Source organism: Oenanthe melanoleuca, chromosome 18, assembly GCF_029582105.1.
Source record: "Oenanthe melanoleuca isolate GR-GAL-2019-014 chromosome 18, OMel1.0, whole genome shotgun sequence".
Lineage (NCBI taxonomy): Eukaryota > Metazoa > Chordata > Aves > Passeriformes > Muscicapidae > Oenanthe > Oenanthe melanoleuca.
The window spans coordinates 4,244,563-4,266,361 of NC_079351.1; the positions used below are offsets into that span (position 1 = coordinate 4,244,563).

At 40.3% G+C, this 21,799-nt stretch overlaps 2 protein-coding genes across 2 annotated transcripts; one reads left to right on the plus strand and one right to left on the minus strand.

Annotated features, from left to right (window-relative positions):
* Positions 1-2: 2 nt before the first annotated feature.
* DGKE (diacylglycerol kinase epsilon) lies at positions 3-12,664 on the minus strand. Its single transcript, XM_056505968.1, has 11 exons — positions 11,811-12,664; positions 10,097-10,256; positions 9,495-9,614; positions 8,437-8,580; positions 6,531-6,688; positions 6,193-6,244; positions 5,928-6,041; positions 5,571-5,642; positions 4,920-5,047; positions 3,906-4,017; positions 3-3,606 (listed from the first exon to the last, which is right to left on the minus strand). The coding sequence occupies exons 1-11, from the start codon at positions 12,254-12,256 to the stop codon at positions 3,448-3,450; spliced, it is 1,665 nt and encodes a 554-aa protein (XP_056361943.1). The 5' UTR covers positions 12,257-12,664; the 3' UTR covers positions 3-3,447.
* Positions 12,665-14,085: 1,421 nt separating this feature from the next.
* C18H17orf67 (chromosome 18 C17orf67 homolog) lies at positions 14,086-18,934 on the plus strand. The gene is made up of 4 exons (XM_056505971.1): positions 14,086-14,432; positions 15,114-15,214; positions 17,280-17,419; positions 18,434-18,934. The coding sequence occupies exons 1-3, from the start codon at positions 14,315-14,317 to the stop codon at positions 17,394-17,396; spliced, it is 336 nt and encodes a 111-aa protein (XP_056361946.1). The 5' UTR covers positions 14,086-14,314; the 3' UTR covers positions 17,397-17,419; positions 18,434-18,934.
* Positions 18,935-21,799: the final 2,865 nt, after the last annotated feature.

The window sequence follows — 21,799 nt, forward strand, 5'->3', positions numbered from 1 at the left end:
GAAAGGCTCTCCATGCAGATTTATGTTTTTTGTATTGCCTGTCACAGGACTGAGAACCTACAGTAAAGAAAGTTATCAGAATCTGACCAAACTTCAGTTAAACTACTGGATGCAGCAATACAAATTAAAAATAAACTTTATAAACTCACTTCTAAGTGCTTGACAATCAATGCTATTGTTTACCCTGTACATTTTACACAAAGCAATCATATATGAAGACTGACAGAAGAAACAATTTGTTATTTGACTTTTTGAAATATTTTTTTCTCTATTTTTCCAATGTTTATGATTTACAGGAAAAAGGAAAACTCTTCAGTGCAGGACAGAAGCTCCAGCTGCAGAATCCCCTCTCCCAGACAGAGAATATACTCTGGGGATTTCCAGGGTTCCAGCCTACAAGGAGTAACTCCCTGGATGGAGTAGCTGTTTGAAAGGGTGCTCTATGCACCTACAACATTTAAAAAGCATGGAGCAGTTCACATTCACAATGCACACTGCACACCACAGCACTGGGCAGCTCCAGCTCTGTTACCAATCAGCCAAGTCCATTTCCTGCTGCCAGACAATCTGGGAGCCCATTGCTGACGCCAAACTCTGGAAACAGCTCCATCAAAATCATTCAAAACAAGCTTTAACCCAACCTGCAACACACCAGGGAAGAGGATACATTGAAATAAAAAACCAGCTGGAAATAGAAAGGCTTCCCACAGATTCCAGAGCTGTTTTACAAGACCTTTTTTTGCCACACATATGACAGCTACAGAGTCACAATGGACATTCAATCTTACAGAATGTTCTCTAAACCATAAATACAATTTCACAAGAGGCCTCCCCATAGCCACCACAACCACATTTCCACTTAGAGTCCATTGGTGAGACACAAACTTCTTCACCTCCAAAAACAAGGCCATTTAGCAGGGGCTTTCCCAAACAAGCACCCAGTTAGATGCTATTTTGTTTCTTCAGCAGGAATGATGGATTTACCTTTCCCAGAGGATTTCACACCTTGGATTGCACTCCTGGCAAGGTGCAGTGAGAGGGAGCACAAGCAGCCCCCACTGTGCCACACGTGGTAACACAGGGAGACTTCCAACCTAGGCATCTATTATTTCTTTTCTAGATGTCAGGAGTCAAAAGAGTGAAGTTTTTCAACAGTTGAAGGTTCTTGGGCTATAAAGCAATTTGAATTATCATCTGATCAACTTCAGAGAACTCTAAACTGCTTTATGAATAGTTTAAAGTTTATGAATAATTTAAAGTGGTGTGATTTCAAATATTGCCTTTCACAGCACATACCCTGCTTTTCCACAGATTCCTCCTTAGTTGTAAACAGCAGCTACATAAGGACTACAGCATAGAACTTAAATACTTTCAGGATGCTGATGGTTACAAGTTATTAAAAAAATAATAACTTAATTGGTAGATTTCTGAAGCTAATACAAATTTAAGTTTTTAACTTAAAAAAAGGTAATGGATTCATCTAACATAGTACACTTGGGGTATTTTAAACACTTTTTACATATGTTTTACTATTATTTTTCATCTATATTTACATACAATAAAATAAAGTGAGGTGCATAAGGCTAATGAATATGGAATTTACAAATGGCTTCTGCTTTACAGTTCATTACACTCTAATCACATTTTCAGACTGCTATAGATTCACTGAGAATCAGTAGTATTGAAGCTCTAGTACATACATTTTCTACAAGGAACACCATCAAGTTAAAAATACTTTGCAAAGAGGAATACAGTTGAAAGTTCTAAAAATACTGACTTTGCCAAGTTTCAATAAATTATTTTAAAATATAAATAGATTGTTCACTGTTAATGCAAACATCATTTTACAGGTTTTTGAAAAATGGTTTCATTTAAAAAAACCTAGAAACACAGCCTACTTTACCCAGTGGTCTCATTTTCAATCAGCATAAAGAAAAAAAAATTCAAAAATGGGGGATGACAAAAGCAGCAACATTCAAAGTTCAGACCAAAGCTCTCACCTTCTTATGATCTCGGCTTACACAGGATAAATTCTGTTCCTACTTGGATGAGCACCTTCAGTAACTAAACTGAATTTACTCAGTGAGATATTTTAAACCTCAACTCAGTTCTCACCTGCTGCAGGCTTATAATTCTTACAATAAAAACAACAGGAATAAGATCTTTTACTTTTGTTAACCATGAAGATGTTTTCACCTGAGAAGCTTTTAACCTGAGAAGCTTCAGATATGCCAAGCTGACAGTCCCTGTGTACTGCTGCAGGTGTTCTGAACCTCCACTATCAGCATCAACCACTCATTTTTTCCCCAATTTATATCCATAAGGGAAATGAGGGTAACCAACAAGGTATCTCTGACCCCCTAAGAGCCAGTCAGAAAACAAATACTTCCATGCTTTTTTTTCCAAATTATACACAGTAATGCCACCTCTGCACACTTAGCTCTCAACCCCCACATTTAAAATTCAGTTAACAGACTGACTTACTATCAATCATTCTCAGATAATTATGAGCCAAGTTCTTTAACAAATCTTTTAAAAATACTCCACATTTGCCAATCATCATTTTTTCTTTAAAATCCTTTCCTCTAAACAGCTAAAAAAGATGCTCCTTTGTCCAAGTTTTTCTCTGAAAAACCTCCCCAAGAACTATGATGCTGCTATTTACAATAACTAGAATTAGTCTCTCACCAAACTGAAGCAAAGTCAAGTCACAGGATCATTCAGTGCAAGTCATGGTACAATTATTTTGAGTTGTATGTTGGGACTCAAGACCTCAGGGTACTCTTTGGCTTGCAAAGCCACTGAAAAAGGTCATTTCCTAAATATCATTTCCAGAAACCTTTGGTCCAAAAGCCATTTTCTTGCTGAGTACCTTCCTCAGAGCTCCCAGATCCTCTACTCTCCCAGTGAAGCTTATTAGAAATGCATTGCACAAGCAGGTGACAGAGTTACTGCTCTTGCTCCCAAGCAGAGATGGCAGCCAGGAGAAGGCTGCTGTCAGAACACCAACCCACATTCTGCTTGGTCTGGTTTTCTGCTCTGGAACTGCTCTGGGGCAGGTGGAAGCAGGTCAAACCCCCAGTTGTTCCCCTTCCAAGGGTATGAAACATCTCTCTGAAACACTGTACTGTGTATGTGCAGAAGACCTGATTCCACAGCAAGGAAGGGTTACAGTATCTGTCCCTTTTCAGCCATTAGAGGAACACATTCCAGCTGGAAAGGTTGGAGGGCATCCCCACCAAGTCAAAAGCAAAACAGTTGTGGTAATTCAGCTGTGAAAATTTCCATGAGTGCAAAAGATGGCTTTTTCCTCAGCTCTAATTCATTCACAAGTATGAACCTTAGTTCATAAACCTCAATCTAGATCAGACATCAGTGCTTTAATGAGCTGAAGTTCCTCGCTGAAAATCCACAAAATCTTCAGGTCTTTATCCAGCTCCTGTGGTGTCACTCTGACAGGCTGGAGGCATCATCATCATCTGTCTGCTCCCCAGAGTGGTACAGCATCAGAGCATGGGTCTTGTGAGTGATGGTGACAGTGCAGGGCCCCTGTGCCCAGGGCTCCCCATCCACCTGCATCGGCATCTTGGAGCTCTTCAGGATCAGCTGGTACCAAACACAACAACACAGTCACAGCAATCAACAAACAATCTGAAATCACCTTTTACAACTGCAGCACATATTCACAGCCTGGCCAGGGACAAACTGGGAGTGGCACTCACAGGCCACCAACCACAGCAACACAGGTCTGTGTATTATGACATAATTAATTTTTACTAAGCAAGAGAAATATCCATCTCAGCTGCAAACTGCAACTTCAGATCTGATTCAAACAGTTGAGTGCTTGAGATTCTAATTGTGTATTAAAAAAAACTTAGGAGAACAGGTCCCTAAGCAGCACTTACCCTCACTGTGTGTGCCTGCCCCAGGCGAACAGGATTTGCCAGTTTCACCTGGATCTGGGCACAGTGGAAAGAACCATGAACACCAACAACTTCCAGAAGTCCATCATCATGTCTATGAAATCAAAAAATGAGACTCCTTTCAGTGATGCTGATGAGCTCCAGCATATCTACCCAAATATTACAGTCCTTTTAGTGCTATTCCCAGACAGAAGACAAACGTTGTGCTACCAATACATTCATGTATTTGTGCTGCAGAAAAAAACCCACACTGAACAGCAAAGAAAGCCATCAAACCCCACAGCTATGGAACAACTCACCAGCCAGCACACCCTGGCTGGCTTCTGGAAGTCATGGATGTATGACTTTGCACAGCTCATTGTGCACATTTAAGGCCCACAGCAGATTTTTCTTCCATAAACTTGTACAATTTTCTGTCTTTTTACTCTGATATTCATCCAAAGGAAAATATTTTAATGGCCTAAATTTTTAGATTTAGGTAAAGGACCTTGCCCAAGTGTGTTTTAGAAATTCAGAATCATAAGCCTTGTAACAGAACTATATTTATATAGATGGCTTCTGAAGAAGGAAGTCACAACAGTGAATAAATAATGTTTGAAATTGTTTTTCTTTTTGGTATTGCTCCCAACAGAGGAGTCAAAATTTTTGACGTTTTGTTTTTACTTTCCATTTTAACCTCTAATGAGATGTAGTATTTTAGATTCTGAAAGGGATCTATCTTCTACTTTTTGATGGCTCACCTTACTGTTAATAACCTCTCCAATGCTACTGCTGTCTGTCATGGCAGACATTTGAGAAAGTCTTAAAACCCCCTTGATGTGCAGGACGCCCCCAAGTTTCCAATTCAAGGAAAATAAACAAATATGAGATAGCCTGTCCCAAGGAACTGTTCCAACCTGCACACCAGCCTGGCTGCATGAGCACAGTCTACTGAGGGAACTCCTTACATTGCAAGAACTGTTCAAGAAAAAACAAAGCAAAAATTGCCCTCTGTACCTCGCCAAGGGATAGGGCTCATCCCCCATTCCTTCCCAGAGCCTGCAGCCACCTCCCCAGTATCCAATGTTCAGCACAATGATGCCTTCCAAATTGGGCAACTCAATCCTCTCACCATCCAACTCTAGCTTTAAAAGACAAGCAGAAATTAATTACTGTGGATCAAATTCAGTACTTCAATAGAACTTACGAACTTTATCTATTTAATAGGCTTTCACATAAAGAAAAATTGGCCCTGTACCAAGAGAATGTGTTTTCTTTCCGTATTTAGATAAAAATCATTGTGATTTTACAAGATATCCTGAGCTGTAGTAAATTTCTATTAGTAGAGAAAAGAAAAAAAGTAACTCTCATTTATGTAAACCTCTGGTGCTATGGCAAATTATAGATTAACATCAGTGCTTGCACTCACAGAACTGAATCAAGGCCAGAAAAAAAAATTAGGAATGTTGAGTAAGCCCAAAGACATGAACTCCATGAAGCTGCTGACAGCAAAAGGAACACAAAAATACTCCAAGGCCATAGTCACTCTTACACAAATGTCATTAAGTGCAAATATTATAAACAGCAAAGCTTCTGTCCTTGTCTTTCACAAGGTAAGTTCTTACACTCCACTGACTGTCCAGAGAATAAGCAAGTTAAAAAACTTACCTCAATCTTTTTGTTAAGATCTTTACATTCTTGTACTAAGCAGTCTTTGGTTCCATAAAAAAAATAAACAGCCTGCAAAAGAAAACCCAAACAAAACAGGGAGAAAAGAAAACATTGTTAGAAAAAGACAATACATAGAAAGACTATTTGAAATATTTATGTACAGTTATGACTGTGCAAATCTTATCTAAAACTTATACATAATATATTTGCACTTCCTTAAAGTAAACTTTCCTCATGAGATAAGCTACAACTTGCACAAGAAACTAGATTTCCACTTTAAAGGAATGTGAACCTAAAAAAACCTGAAGTCAAATCAATAACCCCAAGGAGGAAATGTCACTTTACCAAACACACCTTATTGATTATTCTGCTGGAAAACAGAGAGGGAGTTTTCTCACGATGAGCATGGAAATTTAAAGCCATAAGAGCATCAGGTCCTATAGAGAAGTAGTTGTTCATTGTGAATACCTGTAAGACAGAACTTCCAATTATGCCTCATTAAATACCACTACAGGGTTTAAAATTCAGTGTTTAATGGGATGTTGATTACAACAACAGCAACAAATTTACAAACATACAGGTATTCCATAGAATTCATATTTATACGTACAAACCATACCTTTGGTTTCCTTAAGTTGTAGTATCCTTTGTTTGTCACTTGAACCTTCCATCTGAAAAATAACAGTACTTAGACTTGTGACAGACAGTCCTCAGTATCAAAGCTGTAGTTAGGAATCTCATATCTATACTGGGATTAAGGCAAAGCATTCAAATTTAGTTAAATTATGAAAGAGTTAAACCCTGTAGAACAACCAGAAGACTAAATTCAGACCTCAGTTATGTTGTAGTTCCTTCTAGTAATACTTGTGTTTATGTAAAGAAACTGCTGCAAGGGACTGTCAGTGGAGCTACAGCAGTGTTTGGTTCTATACATTTTATCTTTTCACTGTTCCTTACCTGTCTAGTTTGACTCCATCTGCCTCCATGACATTTCGTAAGATCTGCTCTACAGGGACTTCTCCAGCATAACCTGCACCCCAGCCCAGTGTATTAGACAGGTCATTCCCTGTTCCCAGAGGTAAAACTGCAACTTGTGGAATATATCGTTCTTGCCCCTAGGATACAAAACCACTGCATATTAGCTCCTGCTTCAGCACTCATTATCTCCCTTCCATCCCCAAATGTTCAGATTAGATAAATTGACCTTCCAAGTTGCCTGTTACACAGAGCAGAGCTCTGGAGCTGGCAGAGCACGTGGCACATTGAGCTACTTACCCAGGCATAATGTAAAAGAAGGAAATATTAGACCATTGTGAGAAGGAAAGACAATACAAACACAATATGGGAACAATGCATTATGAATACTGAACAGAGTATTCCTTCCCAGGAATGATGCTCTGGATCTGGGAAGAGACATGAACACTGAGAGATGTAACACACAAGGCTGTGAACTGCAACAAGACACCAAAATGCTCCTACAAGACTGAGGTGAGGTTAGGTGTAAACAACAGATGCACAGAGTCCCAGAGTGTTCAACCACATACAGAAATATATAAGTACAGATACTCAAAGGAGCAAAGTCAGTGTCTCAGCTGACTGTCACCCACAGATGGAGCAGGTAATGATCAGCTCTGCAGGGCACAGTGACAGCAGCTGCTCAGAACAGCCACCTTAGCAAAGGGCTTGGCTTTCCTCACCACAGAAGGGTGACCAATTGTTTCAGCTGTACTATGGCCTGTGCAATTCAGCTGAGAAAAGCACTTGCAGTAAATTGGCACTTTGGTTACTGTTTCTTCCAGAAAGGTTATCAGCCAGGTAACCTATATCTGAGAGTCCAGATAAATGAAGGGAGCAAATAACCTACTGCTGATAAAAAAAAGTTTTGCTGATAATCTCTATGGCATTTTACCTAATAGCAATGATTCAGTTTGAACAGAACAGAGAAAAAAACAGATTTCATCAACTATATTGGCTCTGAGGGACAATATATCAAGTGCCCAGGACCACACAACGATATACCCACATCCATTAACCTTTATAGTTACTTAATTTCTACTTTATCAGCACACAATAATTCTCAAAGACGGTTTTTACTATGCGTGAAGTTGTGGCCTTCAGCTACAACATTTTATGTATTAACAAGAAAGCTGCAGTAAAAAAACAAAAAAATTTTTATTTAAAAACTTTCTTCCTTTCAGCACTAGAGAAAATATTTATTAGGTAAAGCACTAAAGCCTTGTAATTATTCTACATTCTTAATGTTCTCAGGAGTTCTTAGGAGCACTCAATTACAGAAATTATCTTCCATTTCAAATCCACAGTAAACACAGCTTATTTTTTTCTCCTCTACTTGCAGTTGATAGGCAAGGCTGCAGACAGAGAGACTCCTCAGAACATATAACAAGGAGCAGAAGCAAAGGACTGCACTCATTAATGCCCTGGCAACATAACCAATACAGCTGGCAAAATTAGGAGGTTATAATAAAAGATGGAGTGTGCTGGGAGAAGGGAGCAGTCAGAGTACACCAGCCAACATCAGCAATGCCATTTATGACAAAATAAATCTGTTCAGACAAAGAGGAAATGACAATGCAGAAATTATCCTGCAGCTTGTTCTCTTGTTTTGCAGAAAAGAACTACTATTGATAGAATTTAAAATCTAAAGCGTTTTTATTTTTCCTGAACTACAAGGAGTCACAAGATGCACTTCCCAAACCCCTCCCCAAAATGAGTAAGAAATTATGCAAATACTCTTCTGTAAGCTTATTCAGGAAAATGAAGGCAATAAATGCAGGTAAGAGATGAGAGGTAGAACTTTGGCAGCTTCCAAACTCATTTCACCTTTTAGTTTAAAACACAATACCTTTATCTTCATTTCATCAATTGCATCCAAGACCCAGCCCACTGTGCCATCCCCACCACAGACCAGAACCCTGACAGAGTTGCAAGGCAGCCAAGTGCAGAGCTGGAGAGCTTTAGCAGGTCCAATTTTGCTGAGGTCAAAAACCTAGAAAAAAGGAAAATAAGGAATTCTGTAAGTTCACAGAATGTGACTCAGGATTTGCCTCACAGATAAACAACTTCAAGAAGTTAACTCTACTGCAAAACAAAGATTCTCCATTTGCAGTACTACATTAGCAAATGACTTTCATGAGCAGGATTTGTTTCCCAAATTCACAACAGAACTCCAGCTGCCTCCCTAGGATTAAATGGCAGTGATAAACTGAGCTGACAGAGCCTTGGAAAAGTCTCTATCTAGAAGCATAATGATGAATTCTGTAAAGATGAAAGACTTCAGATAAAAGTAATTTTAAAATACTTAGCACACAAAGAGGTTTATTCTTTAAAGCCTTATTGGGATGCATTTAAAACAAACACACAGTGATTTTTCTTAGGCTGTATTTTACAGCTAGGTTTTGAACTTCAAAGGAAGAGCATTAAGGTGCAGCCAGGAAATCCAAGGAACAACTGCCTGCCTTACGTCAGCATCCTGAGCCATCCCCGTGGATTTTAAGGGGAAAGCAATTACACAAAGCAAAACTATCAAGGCTGACATTTCCACAAATAAAGTGAGGATTGAAACAAACACAGGTTTCTAATCAAGAAGATTTAAATGATTAATTTCCTTAAAGGTGTACACTGTTTCAAAAGTCAGATCCTTCTCATTAACTGAATTATTGCCTGTATTACTGTAAGCAAATAAACTGGACTGGTACTAGAATCCTAACAAACCTGGGCTGGGAGAAGCCTCTGCACTTTTGGTTGCTCTTTGTGAAGCTGCTTCTTTCTAAAAGAACAAACTGCATGAATTTGTTTCCTTTACTGATGTTCCACAAGATCCTGTTGCCACTGTGTAAGCAGAATGATATCTATTCTAACCCAAACCTTGGTTTTATTATGGTGGATTTGCAGTATAAATACCTGAACAGGGTTCAGCAGCATTTTAAATTCCCCTAGTAAAGTTTCACCCATGTTGTTTCCACTGCGTGTATTAGCCAGCACCATTACTGGCATCCAGTGTTTCCTGTCATAAGGGACCACCTGCAAAAGGTAAAAACCAGTCAGTCCCACAAATACTGCATGTTTGAAAATGTTTACAGCCTTGCTTCGAGCCCCATCCCCTGCAAGTGCTGACAGGAGCAAGTTACCAGTCAGTCTGAAGTAGCCAAAACACAAACAGATACTTCTGATACATCAAGGGTAAATATTCTGCAGTGCTCACAACAACAAATACTACAATGTTATGAACACAGTAGTAAAAAAATTCATCAAAAATCAAGGAAGTAAAGTAGGCAAATCTCAGTATTTTGGAATAAAAAAAATCACATTTGCTAATACTTCAACAACCACATTAGTAAAATGACAAACACTTCTGAATTAACACAGGAAGTACTTAATATATCTTGAACTAGGCAGCTGCTAATGTGTCAATGTATTGAGTTCAAATGTCAAGGTCCATCTGTGGGTTTATTTGGTTGGTTTTTCTGGTGCATTCTAAACCCAAGAAGCAGCAGTTACATTACCTTTTCAGAACTGCTTCTTTTCTCTTTCCGCATCTGGTTGATTGCAGACAAGTAGTAGGGCGGAATAATTAAGTCTTTGAATTCTCCAAATGTACAATCCTCAGTCCTCAAACAATCCACCATGCATTCATCATGCACAGTGTACTGACACCATACACACCTGGAAAAAAGACCAAAAAACATGAAAACAATCTTCAAACAGGCCCAGTGATTTTGCTCATTTATTTTAGACTTTTGTCAAAATATTTATGATTGCATGCAACACTATAAATAATATTTTCATTCCCTGGAAGACTATGTATTGGGTATGGAAAATTACATAAATTGATCATGTGCTTGCAGGTCTAGGAAGGCATTTGAATTCTGCTGGAAAAAAAAATCCAACAGTTTTAGATTAATTTGGTAGTTTTTAATTTAAAAAACAAATATGCTCCTGTTTACAATATTAACAGTTACACTGAAAGCCTGTATTAGAATCTGAGCTCCTGTCCATCCTTAAAGAGCACAGATCAAATACTGGAGCTCAATTCAATACAGTGTTAGTAGTAATGATTTAATGTATTCCTTAAGATTGATAATACCACTTTAAGCATAAAACTAAAAGGTTACACAGAACTGTGCAAGACTGATGGGATTTAGTTATGCAAAACTGCTTTGCTTTATGACCTATTCTAAAAGCTGTCCTGGAAAACAAGACTAGAACAAGAGGAAATACTGCAATATCCACTTCCAGCCTCTGTAGAATGTTAATCCTCATTTGTTAAATCCAGAGCCTTGATTTAAGCAGCTGGGAAAGCTATTTTTGGAGTCCTCCTGACTAATCTAACACAAAACTAGAGTAGCAATGACACTTGCCCTATACTGTGACTCTCTTTTCCTCTTCTTCCTTCTTTTCCACTTTGCCTCCAAATTTCTGTCCTTCCCTCCTCTCCTACACACACTCTCAAGATTTTATTGCTTTTCTTCTCTGTGATTCTGCTTACTTACCAAGCAGTCTGACAGTATCACACATAAGCAAAGTAAAAGTTGGGAGAATCTAGGCTGAAGAGATTCTTTGAGTAGGCTGAAATAACACACCCGGGCACCTATCACTGCATTTTGGCACTGACAACTTTGCAACCAACCTTACTGATGACAGTGCAAGTCCATTTAATGGTTCGTTGTATTTTTAAAGCACTCTTCAATAATTAATAATATATTGCAGTAACTTATAGAATGTCTCTTTAGCTTTTATGTGCATCCTTAAAAAAGAATCAAAACCTCTACAGGACATTGTTCTATTTACACTGAGCAGATGCCAATTTTGAGATGTACACTTTGGTTCTCTGAACTGTGAGCTATGCCAGTCAAATTGCTTAGGTTATCCAGTGTACAACCGACAAATTTATTAAAAACTTCTTAATGTCATCCCCTACAACACAAACTCCCTTGGACACTCAGAGTTTCTTGTATGTAATTATACAGCAGCCTGCACATCATGCTGGAGCAATGCCATTAAGAGAACGAGTGGACATGGGATGCAACGCCACACTCTTAATCTATGACTCACAAGCATCCATTTTAATTTTAGGTTCTTTGAAGCTCTTTTTTTTAAAATATCTTATCTGACTACTGCAGGATCTCCTTTGGGGTGTGGTCGCCCAACAACCCCGTGCGAAACACCACACGGACACGGCACCGTGCGTGCTCCCACAGCCACACCGCCCCGCAGTACCTGTAGTCGCAGAGCTTGGGCTGCGTGCCGCACTGCTGTTTGCAGACTATGCAGCAGCTGCAGAGAGGGACATTGCCCCTGATCCAGTGGTGGGGCATGGAGCTGGGGGCTCCCGCCGTGCCCCTCATCATGATCTCCTTGCAGAGGAAGCGCTGGTCCGCCTTCTTGAGGCAGCGCTCGCTGACGCGCAGCCCGCAGCAGCCGCAGAAGGCGCCGCGCAGGATGTGCTGGGCGCACACGCAGCAGTACGAGGGCTGCCCGAAGAGGTCCGTGTAGTGCCAGTCGTGTTTGCTCTTGCGGAAGATGTCGCGGATCAGCAGCTGCCGCCGGGACCGCTGGAAGCTGCACCACGCCGTGATGAGCACGGGCAGCAGCACGGAGCACAGGGTCCCCACGGCCAGGCGCCAGTCGGCCACGGCCGGGGCGGCATCGCCCGAGCCCTCCATGGCTGCGCCTCCCGGCCTAACCCCTCGCACCTCTCGGGCAGGCGGCGGGCCGAGCCCCGGAACGGCCCCTTCGCCCAGGGAGCCAACGCGCAGCCTCACGCACCATCTTCTAATCCCTCCTCAGCGCTCGGCACCGACCTGCGCCACATCGGGCCGACCGCGGGGTTCCGCCCGGGGCTCCTCCGCCGCCCGCCCGGGCCTTGCGCAGCCGGGCCGCCCCCGGGCTGCTCCGCCTGCTGTCCCCAGCGCTGGGAGGGCGCGGCCGCGCGGCCCCGGCTGCCCCTCGCCGCTGGCCCCTCCGCGGGTGCACGGCCTGCGAGCTCCGGCCCTCGGCCCGCCCGGGAGCTGCGGCGGAGCCGGGCCGGGGCCGGGGGATCGGCGGGCTCCAGCGGCGCCGCGGGATGCGCGGGCGGCGGAAGCGGAAGCGGCCCGGGGCCGTTGCCAGGAGACGGGCGCCGCCCGTCCCGCCTGTCGCGACAGCGGGCCCAGACCCGGGGCGAAGGCCGCGCTGGCTTGGGGCCGAGTGACCGCCGTGTTTGTGCCTTCGCTGCCCAACCATAAATGTTTTTCCCCGTAATTTCGTTCAGCCCTAGAATCATGAACTCATCAAAGTTGGAAGAAGCGTTTACGGTCACCCAGCCCGAGCGTGCAGCTGCACTGCCGCTGTAACCACTGAGCCACAGCACCCAGCGCCAGGGGATGGTGACTAGGGAAAAGCAAGAACGGAACAGAAATTAGATTAGAATAGAATAGAATAGAATAGAATAGAATAGAATAGAATAGAATAAGAATAAGAATAAGAATAAGAATAAGAATAAGAATAAGAATAAGAATAAGAATAAGAATAAGTAGTTATAACACTCTCGCACCTCCCTGGGCAGCCCTTCCAATGCCTGACCACACCAAACAGTGAAAATCTTTAACCTGAATCTCTCCTGTCTCAGCTTGAGGCCATTTCCCCTGGTCCTCTGTTGGCCAGGCAGAAGAGCCCGATTCCCATCTCATTACAACATTTTTCAGGAGGTTGTAGAGAGCAGTGAGATCCCCTAAATAGTGCCTTTGTGCCTGTATTTGTCATCCTCATGGTTGTGCTTTATTGCCCAACCATAAATGCCTTTCCCTCTTAATTTTGTTCTGTCATTATGTGTTGGACTGTTTTCCCTGGAGCAGTTCTAATAGTGGCTGGCATTAGAACCTGCAGATTCTTGCACTTTAAAAACAGTAGAGTGAGCAATGACCTAAATCCATACAGCATATACAAAAATTATTGGGTTCTAGGGTCTTGATATCTAAAAAAACAAACAAACAAACAAAATTTCCCTCATGTAAGAGCCAATGATGAACTCTGAATACCTATTTTATATGTTATAGTTGAAGGGATGCATTTCATGCCCTACAAATCAGTGATGCTGGTACCATGTGTTCAGCACGGCACTGCCCAGAAGAGCTCTGGACATTTCTCAAGACCACAACGACCTGTTTGCAGTGACATTTGCTAACCTACATCCTTAACACTATGCTTAATATGCCTTATAATCCTGTTTTCTATTCACTTGTCCTGGAAGGAGGAGATTTATGTAGGTTTTCATTTGTATGGTTCTATTAATTTGACAGAAAACTCTGCTGTGTTTCTCAGCAGTCATAATTTGGCTTTGCTAGAGTTAAACCCCATTAGTAAGTACTTCTCTGCTGGAGCAAAGTTAGAGACAGTTTTTGAAAAAGGGGCCTCTCTGCAACTGCCTCTGAGATTAACTGTACTGGGCAGTTGTTTCTTTTAAAAAACAATAGTTTACCTTGGGCACCAAAACCCTTTGCTTGCCATGCTAAATATAAGAGAATAGACTTTATTTTCACAAGTTTAAAATCCCCAGTGTAGCTGTGAAGCCCGAGGTGGAAATAAAGGCCTTCTATTTTCTTTCCCTCAGGAAAAGAGTTATGCAGAGAATGTGTGAGCAGATAATAGACTAATTCAAACCTTCAGACCAGATGTCTTCAGAATCATACTATCACTAAAATTAAAGCATAAACAAACATTTGTGACTGACGTAGCTCCTTCAAATGGGCGAATGCCTGGGCCAGGGTAGCTCATTTTGGAACAGACTGAGAGAAGGAAGAATCAAAATGAAGATGTTTCTTGTGTTTGTCTGCTTTTTGGTCCTGCTGACCACTGTTACAGGTAGGAGTTTATATCAACAAACCTGCATATGTGTATAGAGCTGCAGAGCATATCAGTAGAATTAGTTTATCAACCTTCTATTTTATTCATTATTTGTATATTTTCATAAATTTAATTTTTAGCACTCAACTATTTTTATATTGTAGGCTTTCCATGAATTGATTTTAAACAAGCATGTTGATATTTAACTCTCTGCATTGCCACACTGTAGTCATCTGTTGTAAACTCCAAAATTTTAGTTTTACTTGCTTACTATTTTAATATTATTTTATCAAAGTCCTGCAAGTGGAATGTTCAATGCAATCTCTTCTTTGCAATGCATCTAACTCATTACTTTGGAAAAAAAATCCTATAAAGCAACAGAGAAAAGAACAAAGAGTTGGAAGAGCAACTTATGCCAGTAGTTTGATGGTGCTGTTATATTTGCTCATTTTGTAGCAAAATGAATATGTGGGGTTTGCTTTATACTAGTAGAACAAGAGAAAACACAAGTATAAAAATGGTTTAAAACTCCACTCCTATCTCTTGGAATGCAATATCCCCAGGGAAGGGGTTGTAATGAAAGAACACTTTGTACACAGAAAAAAAGATTAGGTTTGGAGACATTTCATTTCACAACTAATAGATAAAATACTAACTTTTTGATAATTTCAGAACTGATTTATGCTGTTCTCTCTTTAGATACTTCACCAATTTTGTCTGAAAAAGATGCCAAGCAGATGCTGAGGACTCGTCGTGAGGACAGACCAAGAAAAGCTGGTTTCCCTGATGAACCAATGAGGGTGATTTATGACATTTACTATTAAATTACATTAACTAAAAAAAACCAACACCAAATCCCCCAAAACATTTATGCTTAGTATTAAATTTCTATTGCTTCCAGGCAATATGTTATTAATATCATTCTTTAAAGCTGCTGAGTTCTTCCATGAAATATTAAAAAAAACCCCTTTAAATTTTTTCAATTACAGTTGAAAGCATTCTGTAAGTGCTGAGTATTGCTCAGGAAATGTTCACTTGCAGAATGAGGAGATTATTTATCATGGTTCAAAAATACTGATCAAATTATTGAGAAGAAAGTGGCTTTTCACTTATAGAGATGTGGATTTCATCAACTTATTCCTGAAAAACTAAGTAACAGGAAATGTCTTCTGCTTTCAGTACATTCTGTAGGCAGAGAGGAGGTGCAGGTGTCAGTGGTCAGTGTGGAGACTGAAGTAGTTCTCAACCAGCTTTAAAAATCACTTACTTTCATTGACTTATTTATGGATGCTACAGATATGATGGTTTTTAATTATATTTTATGAGTTTTTAGTTGCTGTCTTAATGCAATAGCTTTGTGTTTGCATGCATTATCTACACTTATTTACTTCTAAACCCTATTACAACAAAAGAAATTGGATTTCTGACTCTGCTGCTCTTTCCTTGCTGCTTTCTGTCCTACCATGATTAGGAACAAACACTTTTTGAGAAATTCCTTCTTTATTTTCTTTGATTTTTTTATCTAGAAAGCAAAGCTGACCTTCTGTAAGAAAATCCAAACATAAGAGTATTTGTTTTGCTCCCTAAATGTCAAGGTTTTCAGTCGAAAAGGAAACATGATGAAAAAAACAACCCTCATTGCCTGTGGAACGTGGAGATTTTCCATGTGAATGAAGGTGCATGGCTGCTGCATCCCTGTGCACAGTTTGTGCACATGGACTCAAGGAGAAAAACTGATTTTGTATGGATGCTTTGTAGCAGAAGTAAATGAATGCTGGGATGAACCCACCTCTGTTCATCTGTTTTAAGCAAAAGCTGTTTGTACTGGGCCAGATCATGCTGAGCTGGGGAATGTAATTTGCAATTCTTTGTGACATTCTTTGACTTCCACAGTGCTGCTTGAGTCAAAAACCTGTTCAGTTACAGACAGAAGGATCAGCCCCTTTTGATTATTAAAAAAAAAAATTAATTTATGTTATCAGCACGTTTTAAACTTACTTTGACTGAGATCCTGCTTTTGATAATATGGCATTTTGTCAGTCACATAGCTCTGTTCCCTGCCAGTTCCTAAAGCAGCCTCTCCCCAGAGATCTGACCAAGTGTCCCTGTGCTGTGAGGAGAGGAAGCCCAGTGAAAGGCAGGATCCTGATGCTGGAACACTTGGCCAGTGCAAAGGGTTTAGGCTACAGCTTCCATTCAAACAGTGCCCATTGTGCAAAGCAATAGGGGATTATTTTGAATAAATGTATCTGGTGTTCACAAAGCTTATGAGCCCACTAGGACTGAGATTTTTAAAAGTACATTTTCTCCCTGATGGAGGTCAAGTTTTTGGTACACAGCCCACTTTACTTTGATAAATTTGTTGCTGAGACCAAAGCCTCTCTCTATGAATTGGTATGGGAAATTCACATTATTTTATTTGTCACCAGTCAGCACTGATGTGTGCTACCTACTAGAACCCTTCAGTCCTGCCACATGATCCTGCAAGGGGTTAATGTTTTTAAGCAGCAGGAACCAGTTTTCAAAAGGGGCTATAACAGACCTATTTGTGAGAATCCTTTGTACCCTCAGGCCCAACAAAGGCTTCTGTGTCAATATGCAAATAAGAAATGTGTACACAGAATTCCTAATTTATGAATATTGTTGTGAAATTCTTGCTCAACACCTTTACTGATCTGGAGATGATGTCATCCATTAAATATTGCTAGGCTGGGGCAAGCTAACTAGCAACACCATTTCACTATATTTGATTATTTTAAGGAATAAATTAATGGCTCTTACATCAGCTGTAAAATTTTCCTGGGTCCCTCGCCTGACATTAGAATTGAGTGATTACACAATTAAATTACTTTTTTTTTTTTATAGGAGTATATGCTTTACCTCCAGCGCTTGGAGCAGAGATCAGAAGAACAATTCCTTGAGCACTGGTTGAATCCTCACTGCCTCCCACACTGCAACAGGGACTTGGTGCATCCAATCTAATGGGTTTGCCTACCCTGCAACTGGTATATATATACATACATATATATATATATATACATTTCTTCTACAGTGTGTAGTTTTTCTCAATAATGAAAGGCAGAGTCACACCCTGGGAGAGAAGGGAATAACCAAAGGCTGGGGAAGCAGCTTTTGCTGAAAGGTGTTGGGCAGCTGAGCAGGGCAGGGAATGAGTGTGTCCCAGGCATCATCTCTGTTACCCTGTTCTGTTCATGTTAATAAAACTCTGGTTATGCATTTCTCTGCTATGTGGGTGAGAGCTGGTGACTGCAGAACATTCTTATTAATGTGGCTTCAGATTGCTCCTGTTTCCCTCCTGTCTGCTTGTGTTCTTTTTCCAACTCTTCTGTTAAAGTCTTATACTTGCTTACTTAGCTCTCAGTGAGACTGGGGTGGGATTAAACTCAATTGTCATAATGGAGATATTCAGGATGCAGTCTGACCTGCAAGGAAGTTTTTAAACAGCCATGAAATTTGTCAACTGAGATAAGTTTCAAGCATCACCATAATAGTGAAGCTGTATCACTTCCAGTTAACTTTTTAATATAAAAGTTGCAGATTTAGCTTCATATTTCCAAAAGCTTTTAAGCATCAGAATATAAATATGGTATCTGTCATGGGTGATCTGTTTCAAAAAATAGAAAGTTCATCTACTTAAAATTTTTTTATATATTTGTACATCTCTGAATACCTTTGAAAATTGGAACATTGTGGTAGACTTTAGTGGGGCTCTATTAATCCACAATAAGCCAAAGGTCTGAAACTCATTTAAAAACAAAAAACATAACATTCCCAAACTCCAGCCTTAGGAGGTAAGTTGGCAATTTTCAGAAAAATGTTCCATCTGAGACACAGTTGAAAGCTGCCTCACTTAGCTGCAAGAATTCTTCCTAACAGCTGCTCCCAGGCCACTGAAGAATAAATGCTAGAAAAGTGTTTAAATGATTTAAGCCCTTAAGATGTTATTAGTATGGCTAATGCCAGCATGGATTTTGATATTCTGGAGTTTTTTCCTGCAGATCTCCACATGGATTTATACATGATTGTGTTAAGGAGGACAAGATGATTCCTGCATTGCTGTGTGCTCATCGTAGAGCAGAACCTCTGCAGTACAGTGCAATCCTCATGATACTGCACAACTTCCAGCTCTTAGTGGCTTGATGAGTTATAGACCACCATGTATTTTCTACTATGATTGCATGCATGAATAACTGAGTTGAGGGTTCCCACAGTTTCTGAGGTATGGGCAACTGATTAGTCCTCGAGTATCCTTTTCAGGGCACAGGTTTAGACTGTATGAAGCAAAAGGAACTTGGAGGGAGAGGTCAATTGAAAGTTGCAGAATACCAACATGAAGAGAAGGCCAGGTTTCTGGGTTTTGGAGGAATCCTTAATTACAGTTTTCTAGGTTAAATTACAGTATTGCATGTAGACACAACATTTATGTAACACTATGTCTTACTACCTGATGAGTATTTCATGTATTGTTTCATAATAAAAGCTTGACTCAATTCCTTTGCAGATGATTTTGTTCTCTTAGTCTCCCTTACTACATTCTGACAAAACCCACTGGAAGTGAGTTTGTGAAGTACTAAGGAAACATTGGAGGACTTTCTAGGACCAGCAGCTGGAAAGCACTGTGGTGCAGACTAATACTTGTGTAGTTTCTTTGCACAATTATCCCTTTCCCTTGTAATTCTGCCAGGAGGGGCAAATGAATCCACCCAACCCTTTCCTGCCTGTCTGCCTTTATAACATACAGTCAGATGGGAAACACATGATACCTGCAAAACAACATTAAAAATTGCTTGATGGCTCTTAAATGACTGCTGTGATCTGTAATGGCAACAGAATTAGTTATGAATGGAGCAAAGTAACTTTCAGAGCTCCTCACTGCAGTCACACTTGAAGCCTGAGGACTGGGAGCAAAATAAAACACAATTTTATGAATATCTATAAGGTAATTAGTGCTATAGAGCTTTTGGTAGGCTGGAATAGGTCAACAGTTTTTCTGGTACACCTTCCTTCCAGTAAAACAGCTCTCCTAGATGACTCCAAGGAAATAATTTAAATCTCAAAGCATCAAAGGCTTGATTTCCCCTACTGCCAAGATAGATTAAATCTGGGAGTGTGAAAAAGCATAATCAGGCTGCTATTGTGTGCTTCATTCATAACTCAATACAGAGATCTACATTTGCATATCTCTTTGAGTTAAAGTCATTAGGTGAAATCCTGAAATCTGTTTTTATTTGCACAGTGAAAAACTCATTTGATGTCAATTATGTCAACTTTCACCCCATGAAAGTCGATTTTCAAGTACTTCTTTGAGATAAAAGAACTCCCACGTAGTTATACTCAGTCATTTTTAAGGTAAGCAGGGAGGTTAAGCAGAAGGTTCTACTCAGCTCTTCTCAGTAACACCGAGCTAATCCTAAGGCAAACGTGGACTAGAGATGGATCATTGCTTTGAAGTTTGCTTTTCCACATGAGGGCTGAAGGATCTCATGTAGGTATCTCCAATGAAATGTTATGTATTATTAAGTCTAATTAATAGGGAGAAAACTAGAAACACAGTAAAGTGAAGCACTTCCTGATCACTGATCCACATTGTCTCCCACTTCAGAAGGGATGGAATTTGGTGTAGGGTTAAGAGCCTTTAGCCTGCCTTGGTGTCAGGCTAACTCATGTTTGCACTCACATTCAAACCAAACCCATCTCTCTTATAAGTGTCTACACTTCTCTTCTGGGCTACAACTGACCACTGAAGCTCTTCCTGGTCCCTCAAGACAAGAAAAGTTGCAAACACCATATAAGAAAGTTTGAAACATAGGGAATAAAGGGAGAAAAAAAAAGTTTGAAGGAAAGAGGAATGAACTAAAAATGTTGAAGTTAAAAATAATAAAAGAAGCCTAGACTAAAGCCTATGAGTGCCTCTGGAATCCTGTGATCATGAAGAACATATCCAAGTTATTGCTTTTTAAGTCATCCAGCTCTTCTGCCAGATTTAAGAAGCCACATCATCCCTTCATGCAAATTAATTTTTCAGGTAAACACAGAAACACCCTCCAGCCTATGGGAGAGGCAGCCAAAGAACAGGAGGCCAGCACAGTACAGCAGACTTTCCTAAGTTTGCTCATCACTGGCAAACACTGAAAGCTAAAGAGAGAGTGAAGGTGTGTGACTGCTTTAGACTATTGCCATGGGTGCAGCAACTCCTCATCCTGCTTATGGTGTATTTCTGTATGTCCATAAAATACACACAGTGTTTTACTCAGAATCCAGTGAACCAACAAGAGAATAGGATCATAGGATCAGGTATAAATAAATTAGCTCAAGCATTTATTATGACTCAGCAGTGAAAAAACTCATTGATAATTAGCATAAAAAGTAAACACTGCATAAATATACTCAGTTATAGCTACAGAATTATATAATTAAGCTATTTTTCGGAGTCCTTCAGTTTATTTTTATTCTATTCCTCTACACAGATCTCTCCTTCAAAGCTCTGCTGTGCTTGAATTCCTCTATAGTTGAACTAGATCGAGTGTGTTCGAGGATTAGTTGCAGGCTTGTTTTGGTCCATGTCTAAAATCTTGGGGGAAAAGATGCTGGACTTTCCTACTGCAAACCAGAACAAGCATTCTGAAAGTTGTATACTCAAGGTGGGAAAGCTGGAAAAATAGTTGTTTTCCAAATGCTTTTAAAGAGAAGGATGAAAATAGACCTGGGAAAACCTTTCATCCACGATAAGCATAGTCATAATCTCCAATCATTGCCTGTTTCACATCCAGTGCCTTTCCCCAGCTGAGAAGCTGCCCACTAGATGCCACTGTTTCTGCACACAACCAGGATCACAGCCCACAAGGACTGAAAGCTCCACATCCCTCTTCCTCTCACTTGATTTTTTACTCTTTTTTTAAAAAAATGTGTAGCTTAATTGATCCAAATCAAAAGTCACCTCTAACCCATAAAATAAAGACCTTCAGTAAATGGCTGATTTTTTCCCCCTCTGGGAGGGCTGCTCTGAGTGTGGGTGTAGGTGTAGTTCTGCTTCATTATGCCCCAGAAAGGAATGGTTGAAAGTTCCTTAAAGCACATTGTAGTGGTTTGTGGCTTTTCACTGCCTGCTATCCACACACAGATGCTAATAGAAGATTTTGTGTGTTTGCAGGAGCTGTTCCCTCTCAGAGTAGATAATTTCATCCATGTTCAGTTACCCCAAATTAAACTGCAGACTGATCAGTTGGTAAAAGCATCACTCTTCAAGGCATGACATTATCTTCCCACATTTATTATCTTTAGCAGCATAGGGAACTATGTGTTTGGTGCTGTACAAAGTGTACTGAAAAGGCAGACTGGGCCCAGGGCCAGAAATGTAGAATCTC